At 43.8% G+C, this 19,661-nt stretch overlaps 1 protein-coding gene across 2 annotated transcripts in view; it reads right to left on the bottom strand.

The window, feature by feature from the left end:
- The window catches only part of DPYSL3 (dihydropyrimidinase like 3), a 111,291-nt gene that overhangs the window by 49,033 nt on the left and 42,597 nt on the right, over positions 1 to 19,661 (bottom strand). The window contains exon 1 of one of the 2 annotated variants that reach the window (XM_037044987.1): positions 15,366 to 15,545. The exons of the other annotated variant lie outside the window; for it this stretch is intronic. Within the exon in view, the coding sequence (XP_036900882.1) occupies positions 15,366 to 15,404 (39 nt within the window). The 5' untranslated portion in view covers positions 15,405 to 15,545. Of the gene's footprint in view, positions 1 to 15,365; positions 15,546 to 19,661 lie in introns of those variants that run through there. 2 annotated transcript variants of the gene reach the window in all.

Here is a 19,661-nt window from a genome sequence, read left to right as displayed (position 1 = left end):
CAAGGGCTTTAAGAAGTCAGGCTGACTTTGAAGGACATGAACCCTTGAAATAGGTGCAATTGAGGCTCACTTAAAAATGATCAGAACTCAAAAATGAGACTAGTGGGCAGTTAATCCCATAATGAAATATTACTTCACCTTCAACAAAGATCTAAGATTGTACACAACAGGCACCTCTTGGGATGTACTCAAGACTGCTTTGCCCTGGCCAGTGAGGCTCAGGTGGTTGGAGTGTTACCTCATAACCGAAAGGTTGTGGGTTTGATTACTGGGTCTGGGCATGTATAAAAGGCAACAAACCAACGCTTCTCTCTTGCATCTATGTTTCTGTCTCTACCTTCCTCTCTCTAAAAGCAATGAAACAAGAATGTCCTTGTTTGGGCGAGGATTAAAAAAAATTCTATAGAAGACTGCTTTTACTTGCAACTATCACACTGACATTACAGGAATGTATTCCCTACACTCGAAAGCCTGCTACCTTTATCCCTTCCTATAAAGACATAAAGTCACACATACCAGTCAATATTTTTCTCCCATGCCAATGTTTTTCTTCCTCTCTCTCTCTCTACCTCTCTAAAATCAGTAATATATCCTTGGGTGAGGATTAAAGCAAAAGTGGCATGACTACTGAAGTTTACAGAGGCAGTTGTCCCATGCATACAAAGCAAGTTGTGACATGTATTAAATTGTGCAAATGAGTCACAACCCTGCAAGTCTCTTCAAGTCTCCTCAGACACAGCAGTTTTCACCCATGCTTTTTTTTATCACTGATGTCCCTGTTATCCAAAGTCTTTTCATCAATCCACTCATTCAAGGCTAGACTGAGCGAGGCCTTTGTGAATACAGCAGAGAAAAACCTACACATCGTCCCTATTGCCAGGGAGCAGACAGTCTCATAGCCTTTTGATAATATTGTTTCCTTGACACCATTCTCCCCAAACCACTTAATTTAAAGTAAGCACATTAGTTTACATTAAAGGAGCAGTGTGCCTTTTCATTCATTTATTTACTTTTCTACTCATTCCCTCACTCAACAATCGAAGACGCCTCCTGTTCACAGGGTTAGGAATACAACAGTGAACAAAATAAACTCCCTGCCATTGACCTGTAGGGTTGAAAGGGCAAAGAATAAGTAAGCTAGGAAATGAGTGTAATTTCCAGAGTCCTAAGTGAAATGCAGAAAGAAAGGAAGGCTTGGAGGAGAACCCGGGTCTGCTTCTAATGAGGGTTTCAGTGGCAGGTCAGAAGATGTCTGCTGAACAAAACTCTGACAGATTGGAGGGAGCAAATCAAGTAATGAACTGCTCCTAGAAAAGATTGCTTTCTGCTCAGAGGAGGAGCTGGTTCAGAGCTCTGAGGGGCAGAGGCAGGACTGGGGTCCAGAAAGATAGTCAAAGCCAGGCCATGTGGAACCTTGAGAGCCATTCCAAGTGCAGTAGATGTTTTAGCCGAGCTGTGACAGGATCTGATTTATAGTTTTCAAGGATCGCCCTGGTTATGTGTGGAGAATAGCCTTATGGTAGTGATTCAGTGAAAGGTTTTTGCAGTCAGGTGACAGAGGCTTGAGCTAGGGTGATGGATGCAATAATGAAAAAAATGGTGAGAAGAGGTTGAATGAATATTCTGTTCTAAAGGTAGGGGCAACAAAGTTGCAGAGCTAGTCTATGACTGACTTCAATGGGACTTAACCCCAGTATATGCTGAAAATAAAACCCACTGAAGTCTCAACTTGATTGTGTCTTCTTACAAATGAAGTGTAAGTATGTTAAACCTACTTATTCCAGCATTGGTAGATCACACAACCTTGAAACAGGGAGGATGCAGCTGTAAGAGAGCAATCTATATTTGATATTCAAGCAGCTCATATTTCTCTTGTCATAACTGGGTTTACCAGCAGCTCAAGTTAATTTGCATTTTCCTTTGGTTGACTGCATATTTCTCAAGTCTTATTCTTAAATAAGTTGCCACATCTGCCCCTGTTTCAGATGTATGTATCTGCTGGGAACCACCCTGCCTGGTTTTAGAAACTGTAACCCCTCATGGCTAAGGCTGAGTAGAAAGTTCTTGGGACCATAAGCCACTTAGGAGACAAAGCTTATCTTCTTTGTGGGGCACCACCTCTGCCCCCTTTCTCTTTACCCTGCTTGGCCCTGGAAGGATGACTGGTTAGCCAATGACAGGTAAGATTCCTCAAAGGAGGAACAACCTAAGACAGGCATGGTGGTGAAGGGGCAATCAGGGAAGGACTTGGAAGGCTATAGAAAAAGCGGGTGTTGGCCCCTCACCCCTCAGTTTTGACACAGTCTGAGTCCTCATTCTGCCTGCAAGAAGTCTCCTAATCTCTTGGCTGCCTGAAACAATGCCTTAAACCTGAAACAATGACAGAGGTGGGTGTGGCCCTGTGCTGGAAAGGGCAGGTTCCCTGGGGCAATCAGGCCTAAAAAAGAATGCATTTATTCATATGAAACCTACTTTGCTAATACCCTCAACTTAAATAGTAAGGGTCCAAGCGTTAGGTGAGTTTGTTCCCCAAAGTTTTTGTGTGTTTTTTTAAGATTTTATTTATTTATCTTTAGAGGGGAAAGGAAGGAGAGAAGGAGAGAAATATCAATGTATAGTTGCTTCTTGTTAGTTCCCTGCTGGGAACTGGCCTGCAACCCAGGCATGTGCCCTGACTGGGAATCGAACTGTGATCGTCTGGTTCGCAGGCCAGGGCTCAATCCACTGAGCTACACCAGCCAGGGCTGTTCCCCAAAGTTTTATGGCCCTTTAACTATCTGACCCTGACTCAGAATAAGCCCTCAGAGTTCTTTGAATGTTATGTATTGTTTAATCATTTCTGCCTGACAATGATTGATGAGCTTTACATATACACCCTGTATTGCTATGCAAATTAAGCCCAATAAAAGCCCATTGAGGAAAGGATTCCAGCCCTTCTCCTTGGAGAGATTGGCCACCTTTCATCCCCAAGCAGATCATGTCTTGGTAGATTTATTCTCATCCATGGTGGGTGGGGGTGGAGGGGCTCTGGGGACAAAGCTCTCCCTCAAGAATCTGGTTTTCTGCTTTAGCAAATGTGATCCAGTGTGTCACATACTCCTCTGATGGGTTCCGTTCCTTCAGGGCTGGGGTCTATCATTATGAACATTAATTTTTCTTATGTGTAGCTGCCCATTTCAACATGCAAAGGTGTAAGCCACTGGGAAGACTCAGTTGTGAAATTCAAATACCCTGAATATCTTTTTAAATCTCCCTGGTCTTTGTTTTCATTCTAAAACCAAGGACCAAAAATTTCCTGTCCAATCAATTAAATGGACTGCAAGACTCTGAGACTGTGGAGTGCATTTTTTCTTCTTACTAACTTTTAAAAACTTGATAACAATGTTTGCCAAACAGCTTGTATTACCTCCCTCATTGGGAAGTAGCACAGAGGACTAAGTGAGCGCTTTAAAGCTAGGCAGTAGGGTGAATGCGGAGCTAGCTCTACCAGTTAGTTAACAAGGCAACCTTCTGAGCCTCAGTTTCTGCATTTGTAAAGGGGGTCTAGTAACTATAATCCAGGGATGCTATCAGGATGGAATGAGACGCCAGGTAGAAAATCATGACTGAAAATCAGTGAGCATGGGCATAATTTCTTATAAATATCAATCTCCTGGGCTTCCCTTTTATGTGCATTGAGAACTTTCCACCTTTCAAGTTTTGAGTTTTTAAATGTCTTTGTTCTTAATTGTCCCCCACCCCTGCATTAGTTTGCTAAAACTACCATAACAAAGTATCAAAGGCCAGTGCCTTAACCATCAGAAATCTATTTTCTCACAACTCAAGAGATTAGGAGACCAAGATCAAGGTGTGGGCAGAGTTAGTTTCTTCTGAGGCCTTTCTCCTTGGCTTATAAACAGCCCTGCCCTCCTTTCTGCATCTACCCGTGGTCTTGCTCCCTGTGTGTCTGTGTATTACTCTCTTCTCATGAGGACACCAGTCATCCTGGATTGGGGCCCACCCTTATGACCTCATTTCATTTAATCATCTCTTTCAAGATCCTGTCTCCAAATACAGTCACAGTCTGAGGTACTAGGGATTAGGACTTTAACATATGAATTTTGAGGGGACAAATTTAGTCCTTAACAGCCCCTTCACATTGCCTGCCTCAAAAAAAAGTGTAAGAACAATACTGAACCAAAGCAAGAAAAATGAGTCCTAAGCCTCATAAAAATAAAAGGAAGAAAAAAATTTAGATACCTATCTTGTTGGGTGATCTATGGCAAATTATTTTCCCTTTCTGGCCCATATTTTCTTAATCAATAAAATGAGGGGGTTTAGAGTAACTAGTTCCTTATTCCTCTCTCTGCCCTTAACCAAAACAAACTAAGCTTTTCCCATAATTTCTCATAGCAAAAAGGGGCTGAAATACAGCATGCAAATAAGAAACTGAAACAAACAAAAATCTTTCTTCTTTGCAGAATAATACCAGGTTCAAGCTCTAGAAGGAGAGGGTCACATTCAATTGCTTTCAAACCCTCTAAGTTGTGTAAAGCCCGTACTCTAAGGCCATAATTTAAACCAATTTAGTTGAATAAAGCAGAAACTCCACTCTGAATTTATCAATTTCCCCAAACAAAATAATCTCATCAAGATTTGGGGCACAAATTGGCTTTGAGAGGAAGGGTGTACAATTTCAAACAAAGGTCTCCTTGAAAGAATTAAGGGGTGGGGGCAGTTTTAAAACAAACACACGTACAGAAACTGTCAAATTAAAACCAGCTCCCAAGCCTATAGGTTAAGCCATGAAGTGGGGCAGAAGGGAAGGACTGGGCATGTTTCCTTTCCAGCTGTGTAGCTTCAGGTGCTAAGACACTGTGTATCTCTACAAATGTCAACAGCCTCAGTGAGACAGGGCAGCAAGCAAGAGTGATGGTGAGAAAACAAATATGCTCATTTGAGAGGGAAACAGATTTCCTCAGAAAATGGCACAACTGCTAAAGCAAGTGGAGTAATAACAAAAACATAAGACTAAGATTAAAGATACTGGAATTTAGCCCTACTGGGTTGCTTGGTTGGAGCATTGTTGTGGGCTTGATCCCCAGTCAGGGCACATAAAAGAATCAACAATGCCCCTGGCTGGTAAGGCTCAGTTGGTTGGAGCGTTGCCCTGTGAACTGAAAGGTTGCAGGTGTGATTCCCAGTCAGTGCACATGCCTGGGTTGCAAGTTTGGCTGTGGTCAGGGCATGTACGAGAGGTGACTTATCAATGCTTCTCTCCTTCTCTCTCCCTCCTTTCCCCTCTCTTTAAAATCAATGAACATGTCCGAAGGGCAGGATAAAAAAGAAAAAAACAATGAATGCATAAACACTTGGAACAAATATTGCGTTTTTCACTCCATTCTCTCTCCATAATTGATACATAATTTTTTTTAAGAACTTGGGATTTAAATCTATTGAGTGATACCCATGAGCTGAGCAACTTTAGGCATTATTTAACCTCACATCCTGGGGTAACTTTTAATTTAACTTCAACTAAAAAACAGCATCTGGGAATGAATCCACCATTTCATTTCTGTTGTTAATACCAAGATCTTGGAAACCACCAAAAAAAATCTAAACAAAATATGTTAATTTAATCAGATCCCCAAGCACAGGGGTAATATGTAAGCATTTAGAATTATGTTATGGAAGACTATTTAAAACATGGGAAGATGTCATAACATATTGTGGAATGAAAAGCAGGACATAAAACAACATGAACAATATATGGTACCATTTAATAAATGCCACATATAGTCATACAAAAATCCTAGATGGGTATATTCATAAAGTTTAAAATGTCTGTCTCTGATTAATTTCATGTTAGCTTATTTTTATTGCCCTCATTTTGTTTGTTTTTTGGCAAATATTTTTATAACCACCAAGTTTTTTTAGTAATTGAAGAAAATGTTTTCAACTCAATTTTAAAATCTCAGCACCCTACACTGAACCAGATACTAGAAAAAGCCTTAATTCATTCAACCCCACTTGGTCTCAGTTTCCTTATCTGTAAGGGAGGGCCGAATTAAAATCATCTCTAAGGAGGCTCTTGACTCTCTGAATTTCACAGAGCCAGGTTAAGTCAAAACCTCAGCAGAATCTTGCTTAGGTCTATTAAGAAGGTGGGGAGTACAGTGTGGGGTGTGGGATGAGAAGATGGTATTTTTATCTATGTTAAGAAGAATCCCTCCCTGGCTGGCGTAGCTCAGTGGATTGAGCACGGGCCTGTGAACCAGATGATCGTGGTTCGATTCCCAGTCAGGGCACATGCCTGGGTTGCAGGACAATTCCTGGCAGGGGCCAGTTCCCAGCAGGGGATGCATGAGAAGCAACCATACATTGATGTCTCTCTTCCTCTCTCCTTCCCTTCCCCTCTAAAAATAAATAAATAAAATATTTAAAAAAAAAAAAAAAAGAAGAATCCCTCATTGGTATTTTTGCTAATTCAGTGCAGAAGGGCCTCTATTGCTAAGAATGGTGGGTACATTCCTAGCAAGTTGACTGGATAAATCCAACAACATGGAGCTGTCTGGAAGCAAGGCTGCCCCTAGTGGGAAGGCAGGATGGCTTCCAGAACCAGGCAGTACTCCTGAGTCTAACCCCATACAGAGGAGGGCACCCCCTGGCTGTTCTTTGTGACTTGCAGAACCAGAACTCCTCACTTGTGCCTCAGGGGAAATAGGTACAGAGAAGGACTTAACCCCAGATTTTAAGTAAGTGAACTACAATTTGAACCAATATCTCACCCCCCTGAAGGTAGGACAAAGTAAGAAAAGGTAGAATTTAAGGTAGCACCACAGAGTGGAGTTAAGAATGCGGGCTCAGTCAGATTGAGTTTTGGTTCCACCAGTTTTGTGTGATTTTAGGTGAACCAAACCTCAAACCAAAGAATGAATTTTAGAATATAAGCCACTAACAGGACAAGCTGCAAATATAAGTCCAGAGAAAGTTGACACATGTGTGGGGTGAGGACCTACAAATCTTTAAGAAAACAAACACACAAACATAAAAACATCCCTTTGAAAGGGCCAACCCTAACAGAACTCTGGGCTGCTCCTTGACCAAGTTCCCTGAGTGGCAGAGCTTGTTGTGCAAATGCAGACAGGCCTATATGCAGCTAATAGCTCCAATGGCTTGCGGCTTCTGTGTTAAAGCAGAAAGAAGCCTCAATTAAGATCTGTCAGATCCTGGTTCAAAAAGTCATGGTGACAATTTTCTCCATTTCAACGAAGACATAAAGGTCTCTATTAATTAAGAGAAATGATGGTTCTGCTTGCAAGCAAGAAGCACCCAGGTAGGCCCTTGAAACAGGCTAAGAATGAGGCTAGATGCAGAATCTGGAAGAAGGACAGGCATGGATGGAGACCAGAGAGAACAAGTACCAATGATGAATGGCCTCCCAGGCACATCTGCCCAAGTCGGGTCCTGGTTTTTCTGCTTTTCCTGTTAAAGGGCTGTCATGTTCCTCTTGGCCCACTGATCCTCTGCCAGTTTCTTAGAGCTGGGCCTTACCTTTTAAAACCTAATATTCTAGAAAGTTGTCAGCAAAAGGGAGGATGGTATACAAGCAAAAACACATGCATGTTCTGATCATCTTCTCCCATGAAATTATTTTTGCAGAGTGTTATGTCCATTCATTCAACAAATAGTTACAGAGGGCTTGATAGGTGCCAGCCAAAGACTACTGGAGATTCAGCAATAACAGAACAAAAACTATCCCTACCTCATGGAACATCCATGGCATTACTTGAACTTTGGGGTGGGTTATTTCTATTAGATGTCAGCCATCACGTTTAAAATATTGGCGAGAGCAACTGAATAGAGCTTGGTGAGTATAGGCAGACTAGGAGTTGTTTTCTGTTGGTCCACCTGTTTGTTTGACCAGTCTAGATTTGGGAAAATTGTTGCCTTTGTGCTCTATCAATGGTGGCCTTCTCCAAAAGACAGACTGCATGTGCCAGCAAATGGATCATGCTATCACTTTAATAACACTCATTTAGCCCTGGCCTGGTGGCTCAGTTGGTCGGAGCGTCACCCCATACACCAAAAGGTTGCGTGTTTCATTCCTGGTCAGGGTGTGTTCAATTTTTCTTTCTTCCTCCCTCCCACCCTTCCTCTCTGTCTAAAATCAGTAAAATATACCCTCAGGTGAGAATTAAAAAATAATAATAATACTCATTTAAAATTAATACTAACACTCTGCTAAGGAAATGAATACTAACATTCTCGATCATTATTATTCCATTTCTCTCCTGCACAGAGTCTACTAACCAAGCCCACTGTCTAAATGAGAGAAAGACTAGGATTTTAAGGGTAAAAAGTGACTGAAGACCCTTATATACAACACAGATGTTGGCTGGTCCCGCTGGGTTGAAGCCAACAACTGTTGCTCTCACCCATTCCTTCCCTCTAGGGGGTGGGAGCAGTGCAGGGGAGGGCTTAGAACTCCTCTCTGTGAATCTGGAACTAAGTGAGGAGGGGCTGACCATGATCTCATGAGAAAATAGAAGACACAATAAAGGCTAAGGGGGTCATTTGTACTAGCAAGGACTGTAGGGATCATCCAGTTCAGTGCCCTCGTTTGACTGGTGCAGAATCTGAGAAGGATAATAAGGGTTCGCCCGAAGTCACACATAAATTAGAGGCAAGGGCAGGCCTGAACCACAATGTGTTGACACTCCATCCAGGGCTCTCTTTCTTCCCCTGAATCCTAAAACAAGAGGGCTCCTCTTGGCTTTGGCTGGGTAGCTCAGTTGGTTAGAGCAACATCATAAAATGCCAAGATTGAGGATTCAATCCCCAGTCAGAGCACATCAAGAATAAACTAATGAGGCATAAATAAGTCAAACAACAAATCAATGTTCCTTCCTTCCTTCCTCTTTCTTTTCTTTCTCCCTCTCTCTCTCTCTTCCCTTCTCCCTTCCTCTAAAATCAATAAATAAATTTTAATAAATAAAAAAGAAATCTGATTAAAAAAAAGAGGGCTCCTCTCTTAAAATAAAATCTCATTCTATTCTTCAAATATCACTGTCCAATGTTCCCATGGCAGGGGGGAAAGATTGATGAAGCCATAAGAAATGTGTCTTTGAATTCCAGATGTCCCAGATAGGTTTCTGGACCACTCTAGAGTGGACCGCCACACCCCACCTCCCATCTGGTGTAGAGTGCTGGGTGTGTCCTGGGTTTCTCCGCCTGGCTGAATGAAAACAGGGAGCCTGGCTCCTTCTATGTCTGGGAAGAGGACAGGGACACAGAGTGAAAAGGGGCCGTGGGCCCAGATCTGCAGTTAGGCAAGGCAGAAAAACAGCATCTGCTTTTCCATCCTTTTCCACTCATATGTGCTCCTGGGCAAAAGCCAGGAGCTAGCTTAGACAGCTGGCAGAGCTACGCATGAACCTCTGTCAGGAAGACATGCACTCAGTTGTTCCAATGGTGATGTGATAGGTTTGGCCAGACCATCCCCGCTCCTTCTATCCTGTGAACACATTTGTGAGCTAACAGGTGTGGACATTGGGAGGTGGTGGGAGGTGGTGGGAGGTGGTGGGAGGTAGGGAAAGCCACCTGTAGATATGGAATTGCTGCTTTCCTGCCAGTGAAACTAACTCACCTCTGGAGGGATCGATCCCCAGATTTTGCTTTTTCAGCTGCATGACTTAAGTTACTTAATTTCTCTTAGCCTCTATCCAGACTACAAAATGATGGTTAATAATTGTAGCTACAGCAGATGTTGTGAGTTAAATTAGATTATCCACTTATTATGTGCTAATACACTAAATAAATGGTGCCTATTAATAATAACTCCACTATTTTTAGTCCCATCTTTCTAATTGCTGAGTCCCTACAGTTTTGACTAGGGTCAAAAGAATAGGCCAAGTAGATGGGTTCATCCTATTCCACCAAACCACTTTTTTGGTCTGTTTCATATATTGAAACAGACACATATTGAGTTTGATGAGAGAGGGATTTCACAGCAGAAGAGTCTGAAAGCAGAGGAGCCTATTTGTCTGGGTTGTGGAGGGTCTTTCTCATTTGTTTCCCTCTGGCTCCCACAAAGTGGGAGAGAAGGGGAGTGGGGCATTGCTGTGAGGAGGGAGTGACTAGGAGCAGTGTGGCTTCCTATTAACATCCATCCCCAGAGGTGACAACATATTCAAATTTCCAATCCCCTTATTCTTAAAAGCTGCACATTTACATCCCAGCAAGACAGTCCTATGACTGTAAACATTTTGTGATTTTTCAAATGTGATTAAATAGTCCTATGAGATATGTCATGGCATAGAGGACAGAGGACCTGGTAGGGTCTGAAGAGATTTTTGTTCTTTTTCAAATTCAATTTTATTTTCCTTTTTCCATCTGGGGAAAAAGGGCAGAGCAAAAGCCACTGAACAGGGAGTTGTAAAGAAATCACTAGAGAGGGTGTTTGTAACCTGTGTCCCTCTAGGCTAGAAGCTGATTAGGACTGAAAACAATATAGTTCAACTAAGAAAAGTGTCCTTTGTTTATGTCTAATGGCCCCTATTAGATAGTCACAAATGAATGACAGGCATAATTCTGAGGAACATTGTAACATAACTAAAGCAGGAAAAAAGGTTTTTATATAACATTGAGCTACTTTTTATCTGTTTCTGCAAACTCGTGTTTTAAAAAAAATGTTTCCTAAGTAGTCTTCTTCTACTCCAGACCTTTGTCAAGTCTTCTTTTATTAATGTCCACATTCCAAAGAGGTTGAGATTTTATAAATAAATCAGTTTACTCTCTTGAATGCATCCGGGGTTCACAGACCACTTTCAGGCTCACCTCCCCCCATGTGAACCTTTCAACAGCCCAGGGAGATAAGCAGGGCAGATTTTTATTTATAAACTGGCAGTTCTACCACAGAGACTTGAATTCCCTCAGGAAATGGATTTCTCCAGAATTCCCCCAAGCATCCAGCTGGCTCCATCAGTTACTATTAGCTCTTTATTCACCTGGGGTGTTTTAGCTTGGGGTGACTTCTCTTACTTCCGTTTCCCAAGCTCTAGAACTCCACGTCCTCCCCAGTGCAAAGCGACACCTACTGAAGCAAGAGGATGGAGAGGATCGAGGGGTGGGGGTGCTGCACTTGCCCCTGCTCCAGTGTTGCAGAGATCTGAGTGTTCCCTGAGTTCATAAGCCCCCCTCAATTACCCTCCAAAAAAAATCCCCAGAGCTCACAACACTCACACTCATCGCCCGCCTCCCTCCCCATCTAGGTGCCCCAGACCAAACTCTTCAGGTCCTATTCCACACTGAGGATGTCTTCCGGCAGTTCCCAAACATCCCACACAAATGACACAACCTCCAAGGCAGCAGAAATGCTCTATCTGTCAAGCAGCATTTACGGAAATCTAATTAGTATTTGCAAAAAGCCAGTTCTTGGTGATTGGTCTCCTGGAGGGAATTCAGGAGCTCTGTACCCACACCTTTCAAACCCTCCTCTGCACGTGCCTCTGGGAGATTGTGGCTGTACCAGCACAGTGGAGGCTGTGAAGTCAGACAAGACCTGGGTTTCGTCTCCAGCGTTACCCCCAAATTCTCACTGGGTAGCAACAGATAACTGACTTCACCTATCTATGCTTCAATTACCTTAACAGTGGAATGGGGACTCTAATAATACAATGCAAATAAAGCACTGGAACCTAAGTGTTAGGTCCCTACTTATTCCTGCAGTCAGCTTCATTCAATTCACGTTGTAGCTTCTATCAGAGGAAAACAGTGACTGCAATTACCCAAACTTTCTACCTGTAGCATTGATGTGATAGCCACCATTCCTAAAATTGGTATTTATATTCACTGAATGGAGTAGGTAAGAAGGACCATATCACAGAACTAGTTGACAGTGGCTTCCCAGGTCCTACCAGGAGTAGAGACTGAGTCTTCCTCCGAAACCACCTGCCCAACCAGCCCCAAGACATAGTCATGGTGGAGTCAGAGACATGAACTTTGATTTCTGCTGGGTGTGTAGGTTTGTGTCCTGCCTCTAACACTATAGTTCTGACCTGGGGCAAATGCATTTGACTTTCATTTTTTGTTTGTTTGTTTTTCATTTGTAAATTAGGATAACTACAGTGTAATCTCAGTGTTGATTCAAGGATGCAGTGAGATCATGCACATAATGAACACTTAATGGGTGTGAGCTATTCTTATTAGGAACACTTTGAAATTCATTTAATTTATTTTAAATTACATTTAAATTCATTTAAATTTATTTAATTCATTCATTAAATTTACAGGGACACGATTAGGTATCTCTGTACTAGGCACTGTGCTAAGGAGTGGAGACAGAGGTGAATGACAATACAAGGTCCTTGTTCTGATTTCTTGGACCACCTCCAAAATGCCAGTCTCTGACATTTAGAAGCAAGGACTAGTATTGAGGTAGACAGTTCAGGTCATGCAAGTAGATGACCTAAGAAGTGACATCTGAGGCCTGAGATACAAGGAAAGCCCCAGCCAATTCTACCAGCCACAGAGAAACCCCTACCCCCTCCAGGAAACCAATGCACACAGGGTAGTGAGAAGGCTTTAATATCAGGAAGGCAGCACAAATAGGTGGAAGGAAAGACAACAAAAAAACCATTACAGTGGCCACCAAAACTGTGGCAGAGGGTGGTGCCTGGGAAGGTAAGAGGTACAGGGTCAAGAAAGGCTGCCCCCATCAGTCCTCGGACTATAGTGACATTTTAACTACTGGGCAGGGCAGCCTTCACCAGAAGAAACAGGGAGAGGATAGTAAACTTAATTCAAAGTCTACAATCTTACCATTAAAACTGTACTAGAATTGACAGTAGGGGATATGCATTATACTTAAATTTTCAATTAATTTCTATCCATATCCATATTTTTATGTTATCTAGGAAGATAACATAAACCTTGCAGTATGTGGATTACTATGACCATCTCTAGACATGCAAAAGTACCAAAGTATTTTATTCTGAAACGGAATCCTTGTTCATGGAAATACAAGCAGAAAGCACAAAAACAACCAAAAAACTACAAATGGATTTCTTGCTCCCAAAGACCAGCATTCCTCCCCCACCCAGTCCTGTCCTTCTTCTCCCTCACCCCTCCTTCAACAATGGATATCAGGCAGCCTGGCTTAAAGAAATTCACAACCACTGTACATTCCTGTCACAGATGCTGGTGACACAGCCCCAGCTTCAGGCAGAGGCTGTTATGCAGCACCACGCCCCGCATGCAGAGAGAAAGAATGGAAGCCGCACTGAAAATGAAGGATGCACCCCAGGGAAGAGCATCCAAATAGGAACAAAAGGGAACCTCTTGCAAACATGGCTCTGGAATCAGGGGACAGCCACATATATAGTGCCTTTTAAGGCAAGTAAGTTATCAGAGCTAAATTTCTGTATCTTTCCCTAAAGACGGCTTAAGTGATGCCTAGAAGAATGGGCGTGGCCCTCAATGCTATGTCACAAGCTAAGTCCCGTTAGAGAACCATTGCAATCTTCAGACCAGGAAGAAAAAATAATCTATTCTTTGCTTACCCCAATGGGAGAATTGGAAAATGCATCCTAGATGTAAAACAAGTGTCATATGTGCGGCCCAACTCCCTTGTGTAATAGTGTGAGGGCTAGGGCTCACCTCTCCAAGTTAGGGAAATAAGTATAAAAATTGAGCTTTTATCCTAATCAGCTTGTTCCCCCCTGATGTTAGCTTCCACAGCTCATTGCAGAGACAATGGGCAAACAACTGCCTTGTTAAAGACCCACAATGTTTTTTTAATAATGGCAAGTCCATGGTAGCAGGTAATGATTGGTAAAGAAGAATGGGTTTAAAACCTATGGCCTCTACCTGTCAGAAGGATCCCTACTCATTCCAAATTTTCTTCCAGGGGTAAGTGTTTCTTCCCCAGGATCAGAAAAATAGCAGGTAGGGTGGGGCACATGTGTGTGAAATGAAGCTCAGGTGCAAGAGAAGGGTAGGTGCTGCAACAGAAAGAAACCACCTGACAAAGTGCACCAGAGGCAAGGACAGCTTCCTCCTGCCTATAGAGGGGAAGGTCTTGCATTCAGAATGCACAGGGTGTTGTAGGCATAACCAAACAAGTGCAAACAGACTCATGCCCACAGCCAAACCTAATGAATTGGGGGCAGATAACCACAGTAGTAGGTACAGTTCTGCCCTAGGCCAGCTGCAGAGCCTCCCAGGGGCCAGCAGATCACTTCCTTTGTTAGCCTTGCAAAGATGGAGTAGCCACCCACTCCCTTACTACACACCACACACTGCACACACACCTCTGTCACTACAGACAAAGCACAACTGTACTGCTTGGTGCTAAACTAACAAATGCCAGTGGATATTTTTTTTGTTTTGCTTTTTTTCTCTTAATGCCCATTCCAGCCTGTATGTAGAATTCCCTTCCATTTGGAGGCATCATTTCAGAGCATTCTGGAGAAATCTCAGCCCAGGGCGTGGTATTCTGCTGCAACAGCATCTTGCTGGGCGCTGGTGTAACCGGTAGCTTCCATACCTGATAAAGGCACGTCCCCTCCGCCCCCCCCCACCACCACCAAGGTACTCGCCCAGCGCATCTCACACTCGCAGACTCTGAGCAGCTCTATCTCGCACACAATGGCACTTGGACAAGGCATGCACACGGCGTGCGCCTGCAACTGCAATCTAAAATCTGCTCTAAAAGCTCAGCCTTTTCTTGGAATGAGGAGGAGACGAACACAAAAAATGTAAAATGCATCGAGGGCAAAAAAACTCGTAAAAGTTGTCTTTCCCGATACAACCTCATTAGCTGTCCAGTCCCAAACATGACGCACTGAAATACGAATCAGGTGAATGCAGGGTGAGGACGGAAGGTCTAGATACCCCATCACCCTAGCGGAAAGGGGGGCAGAGCCCCGGTGCTGGAGCTGGGAGAGGGGCGCGGTCGGGCTGCCAAGTGTCCCTAGGGTGAGGTGTCATCTCTCCACACCCTGCCCCGCCAAAAGCAAGCTTAATCAAAAAGCATCCCTAGCCTGGGGCAGCACACAACGACACCCCAGGAGGAGCCGCAGTTCAGAGAGGGCCGTGAGCCTGCGTTCTCTGGGAACTACCCGGTGGTAAGAAAGGAGACTAAATAATGCTAAATTCTCCCTGCCAGTGTTTGGGTTTCCTCTTTGTTTTGTTTTCCCCAGACCCCCGGGTCACTCTGTCTCAGTGGCGCCCGCCACGCCGCCGGCTGGATAAACTGCCGCTCTCCACCCCCCAGACCCGGGTCCCCATACCTCCCCGGGGACCGGACCAGGGATCAAGCCGCCCCGCCCGTGGCGCACGGGACCCAACAAGAGTGGGAGGGAGGCGGCGGCTCCTGGACTCACCGTGATCCGCGGGATGTTCTTCTTGCCTTGGTAGGACATGGTGGCGGCGGTGGCTGAGCAGCCGAGTCCCTCCCTCCAGCTCTGGGCTCCGGGTTGCCCGAGCCTTCCTCAGCGCACAGCGCCCGGAGATCAGGTGGAGCGAATGGTGCGTTGGCCGCCGCCTCCCCTCGCCTCCGCCCCCCTCCCGGGCTCCCGCGGCGGCTGCCAGAGACAATAGTAAATCTCCCTGGTCTCCCTCTCACCCTCGACGCCCCCCCCCCCCACCCCGCCGCCACACACACCCTCCTCCACTCGTTCACGCCCGGGCTTTTTTTTTTCCTTTTGCGGTGCCAGCTGGGACCCCGTAAGACAAGAATGACTGGTCTGCGACTCCTCCCTCTTCTCTCTTACCCCTACTGATTTTCCTCTTTGCATCTGCCTCACCCACTTTTTCTTTTTCTACCCCTCCAATCCCCCGGTTTTGGGGTTTTTTTTTGGTGGTTGTGTGTGTGTGTGTGTGTGTGTGCGTGTGTGTGTGACTTGCGTGTGCGGCGGAGCCAGTCCGCTGCATGGCCACCAGGGGGCGCGAGGGACTTTTTCCGGGTGGGGATGCTGCAGTCCCGGTTCTGGAAGAGAAGCTCTGGGGTCGCCCTCTAGGCCTCCATGGCCAAGCCTCGGAAAGCGCCAAGGCCACCCCCAGCCCCTGTTTCTCCCATACCACGCTCATTTCAGAAAGGTGACATGTCCCTCCCGGAACCCTCCCTCCTCGGCTGTCCGTCTCGGTCTGGATGGGGAGCCTCCGCCTTTGTTACAGCCTACGGCTGGGCACCGCCTCTACTGGTCGTTGGGTGTGTACACAGCTATCGCAAACCCTTAAAAAGCCACAAATTGTTCAGAACCTGTGCAGCCAGGCCGGCCTGCGGTCATCCTGAGACCAAGAGCCTAGGTATCAGAAGCCATCCACTCACGCTCGGAGGACTGCGGGGGGGCGGGGGGGTGCACCTTGTCAGCTAACATCAGACGTATTATGGATTTTAAAAATATTATCAAAACAATATGCTTTGAAGGAACTCCACTGCCTGTTTCTCGGGATCGAAGAAGGAGCGTTGATGTTGCTTGGTGAGTAAAAAGTAGAAAACACCTGTAGGGGAAGGCAGAGCTCCGCACGTTACTGCTGCACAGCTCTGTACTCTGTCAGTCAACCATGTACGCTGTTCACCATCCCGAGTTTACTTTAGGCAACAGGGCTAATAACAAAAGTCACGATGCTATCAGAAGCAAAAACATGCCCCTTCAGTGCTGGAATTTATTGTTCTTTAGCTGCCTGCTCAAATTAAACTTCCAAAGTTGGCAAATTTAGAGGGGCCCCTGTGAGTGGGAGCTGTGGGCTGTGCTTGGCTAGGGAGTTTCTAGCTCTCCTGAAAAACAATACCGATCATACCTTTTAAATAACAGCAACGGCTTGCTGTGCAAAAATGATAAAATCCTCTAAAGATAAGTCTCCTCTCATCCCCACTCTTCAACTGTGGATCCTAATGCCCTACAAAATCGAAAGTCTTTAGAGGTCACATAACTACGTCTGTGTTGAGGATGGTGAATTCATGGTCCTGTTAGGTAAAACACCGACCACATTTCAGGACATCTTTTCATTAAACTTAAGACTTACTTTGTAATGCAGTTGCTATAAAAAGCATCTTCGGCAAGAATACAGAATACTCAGCTTGGGCTTTCCAGAAAGCTGAAATGAACTAGCCTGGTCACAAAATCAAGGGGGAAACTAAGGCTCCCAGAAACATTCCCTGCTCAAATTAATCCAAGCTTCTGGTTCATTCATGGGCAACTGGGCTGAATGCGGTCTTCACAGGAAAAGCCCACATCACTTTCCACTTCATTTTTGTTACTCTGACCGGGACGATGAATGCCAGACAAAGGTCACCTCCCTGAGCAATTTTGCAAAGCATGGGGAGGGGGTGCATGTGGTAGAAAAAGACTGAAACCAAAGGCACACCCTGAACATTTTGCTTTGTTCTTAAAGCTTAAGTGCTGAGACCACTAGCCAAGAGTTGTGAAATTACAAGCATTCTGGGGATTGGCATGCAAATAAGCAGGACTATATTTAGAACAGAGTAAAAGAGAATTAAGCTACAGATTTTCAGACCCTGCAGAAGTCTCTCTGAATCTTTCCCGTAGATTTCACTGCCCCTAACTTGTTTTACGGGATCTTGCAAATTCTTTTAAAAAAGAAAAAAATATATAGGAGACATTTACAATCCTAAAGAAATACTACTATCTTTTTAAATTTTTATTTACTGGGTTTCTTTGCCTGTTCTTCATCCTAATTATCTAGTCTGTTACAGTCATAACCCAGAACACACTCTACTAATGAGATTTATACCACATTTTTTGTCCCTTGATTTGTGTGTGTGTGCATGTGTGTGCATGTGTTGTTTCAAATTACAAGATTGGTTAAACTCTTTGAGGTCAGGTTTGCCTGCAAGAGGCCATGCAGAATAGGACCTGAGGTGTTTTTCAGATCAGAGTGCTGTGACAAGCCATGCACAGGAATGCATAATAATAACCAGCTAATCGATTCAAGCTGTTGCCATCATCAGAAATGTAAAACAAACATAATTTTTTTCCCTCTTGCATCCACTTCAACCACATTTCTCTTTTTTCAAATAAAAATCAAGTGTTTGTTTGAAGGTAAAGGCCTTCCTTGGCTTTGCCTCTCTTATTCAAGGACTGAAAAGAAAGGCTGCCATCAACACATATGCCTCTGTGTCTGGTCAAGAGAGTGAGGAGTAGAAGCAGCATGGATGTCTTCCACAGAAGGATGACTCTGAATGGTTTTCCTTGGATACACAGCAGCATTTGGCTTTTGGTATCTTAGGAAACTCTGAGAGAGGGAGGGAGACACAGAGAGACTATTTAAAAATGTCTCAGTGAAACTTAATTCAGCCACCACACCCCTGTAATTCCATGCTTCAGACAAGGCTAGGCTAGTCTAGTTGCTCAGGACAAAGTTTGGCATCATCCAAACCTTGACTTCTCACCCTCAATCCAATCCAATTTGCATTGCCTATCCAATCTGTCAAGAAATGATATTGGTTCTGCCTTTTAAATATACCCAGACTCTAACTTCTTTTTTTCCATCCACAAAGATGCTATCTGTGCCTAGTTGCTATCATTTATTACTGGGACTACTGCAGCAACCTTCTAGGTGGGCTCTCTTCTTCATCAGCATTTTTCATTCATTCTCACCATTTCACACAATGTTTACTTTGTGCTTACAATATGCTATTATTTTTCTAGGCACTAGTGTTCCAGGGTGAATCGTAATAATAATGTCCCGGATCTCACAGAGTTGACTTTATGCCCTTGTTAGCCCCCTTCTGTGTTTTATTTATCTTTGTGGTATTTTTCATCACATGACATATTAATTTATTATTAAATACTATCCTTCTTCCCATCACTAACTGAATGTAAGCTCCTTGAGAGCAGTGAATGTGTCTGTTTTATTCACTACTATGTCCTGAGTGCATGAAATAGGGCCTTACCCATAGAAATTGCCCAATAATTATTGGGGAGTGAATGTAAGAATATTTTAAATTCTGTCCAAAGAAAGAATAAATAGATGGAGTAAGAGCTGCATTTAAGGGCTATGTGGTTAGAATCTAGATTTAAGAATACTTTTGCTTCTCTTATGCCTCTTAAGGGTTTCCTGATTCTAGATTTGAGAGCAGGTAAATTCAGGATGCTGAGGAATCACTTTGCTGATGTGATACTGTCACACGATTCCAAGGCAATACATGAGCCAAAGAATGGCTCAGTAGAATAGGTTTGGTACTTAAGCACTGATTATAAGCCATGGCTTTGATAGGATCTGGCATCAGAATATATGAGAAAATGAAAAGCCTTGTGGCAATTTAAAGAATTTCTAAAAGTAAAAATTGATAAGTTCAGTGGGAAAACTATGGACTTGAACCCAGAATGGTATACTGTTTGAGGATCTGGACTTAGGAGTAGAAGGACCTTGGTCCATACTGCAATTCATACACTTCCTATTTCTATGACCTTCAGCAGACGACTTTCTGAGCCTGGGTTTTATCATCTAAAAACGAGCATCTATTACCTACCTTATAGTGGTTTTGTGATGATGTATGGATTCATTCAACTAATATTTATTGAGTACATACTATGGGTACCTAGGTATTAGGGATACAAATATTTGATTACAATCGACAGAGTCCCAACCCTGTTGAAGCTTCCATTTTATGGAAAGGACACAAGATAAATAAAGCAGAGATGGCAAAGTGA

The sequence above is a fragment of the Sturnira hondurensis genome, unplaced genomic scaffold, assembly GCF_014824575.4.
Source record: "Sturnira hondurensis isolate 20B ecotype Veracruz unplaced genomic scaffold, ASM1482457v3 Scaffold0004152, whole genome shotgun sequence".
Lineage (NCBI taxonomy): Eukaryota > Metazoa > Chordata > Mammalia > Chiroptera > Phyllostomidae > Sturnira > Sturnira hondurensis.
This window is presented reverse-complemented; position numbering and strand designations above follow the sequence as displayed.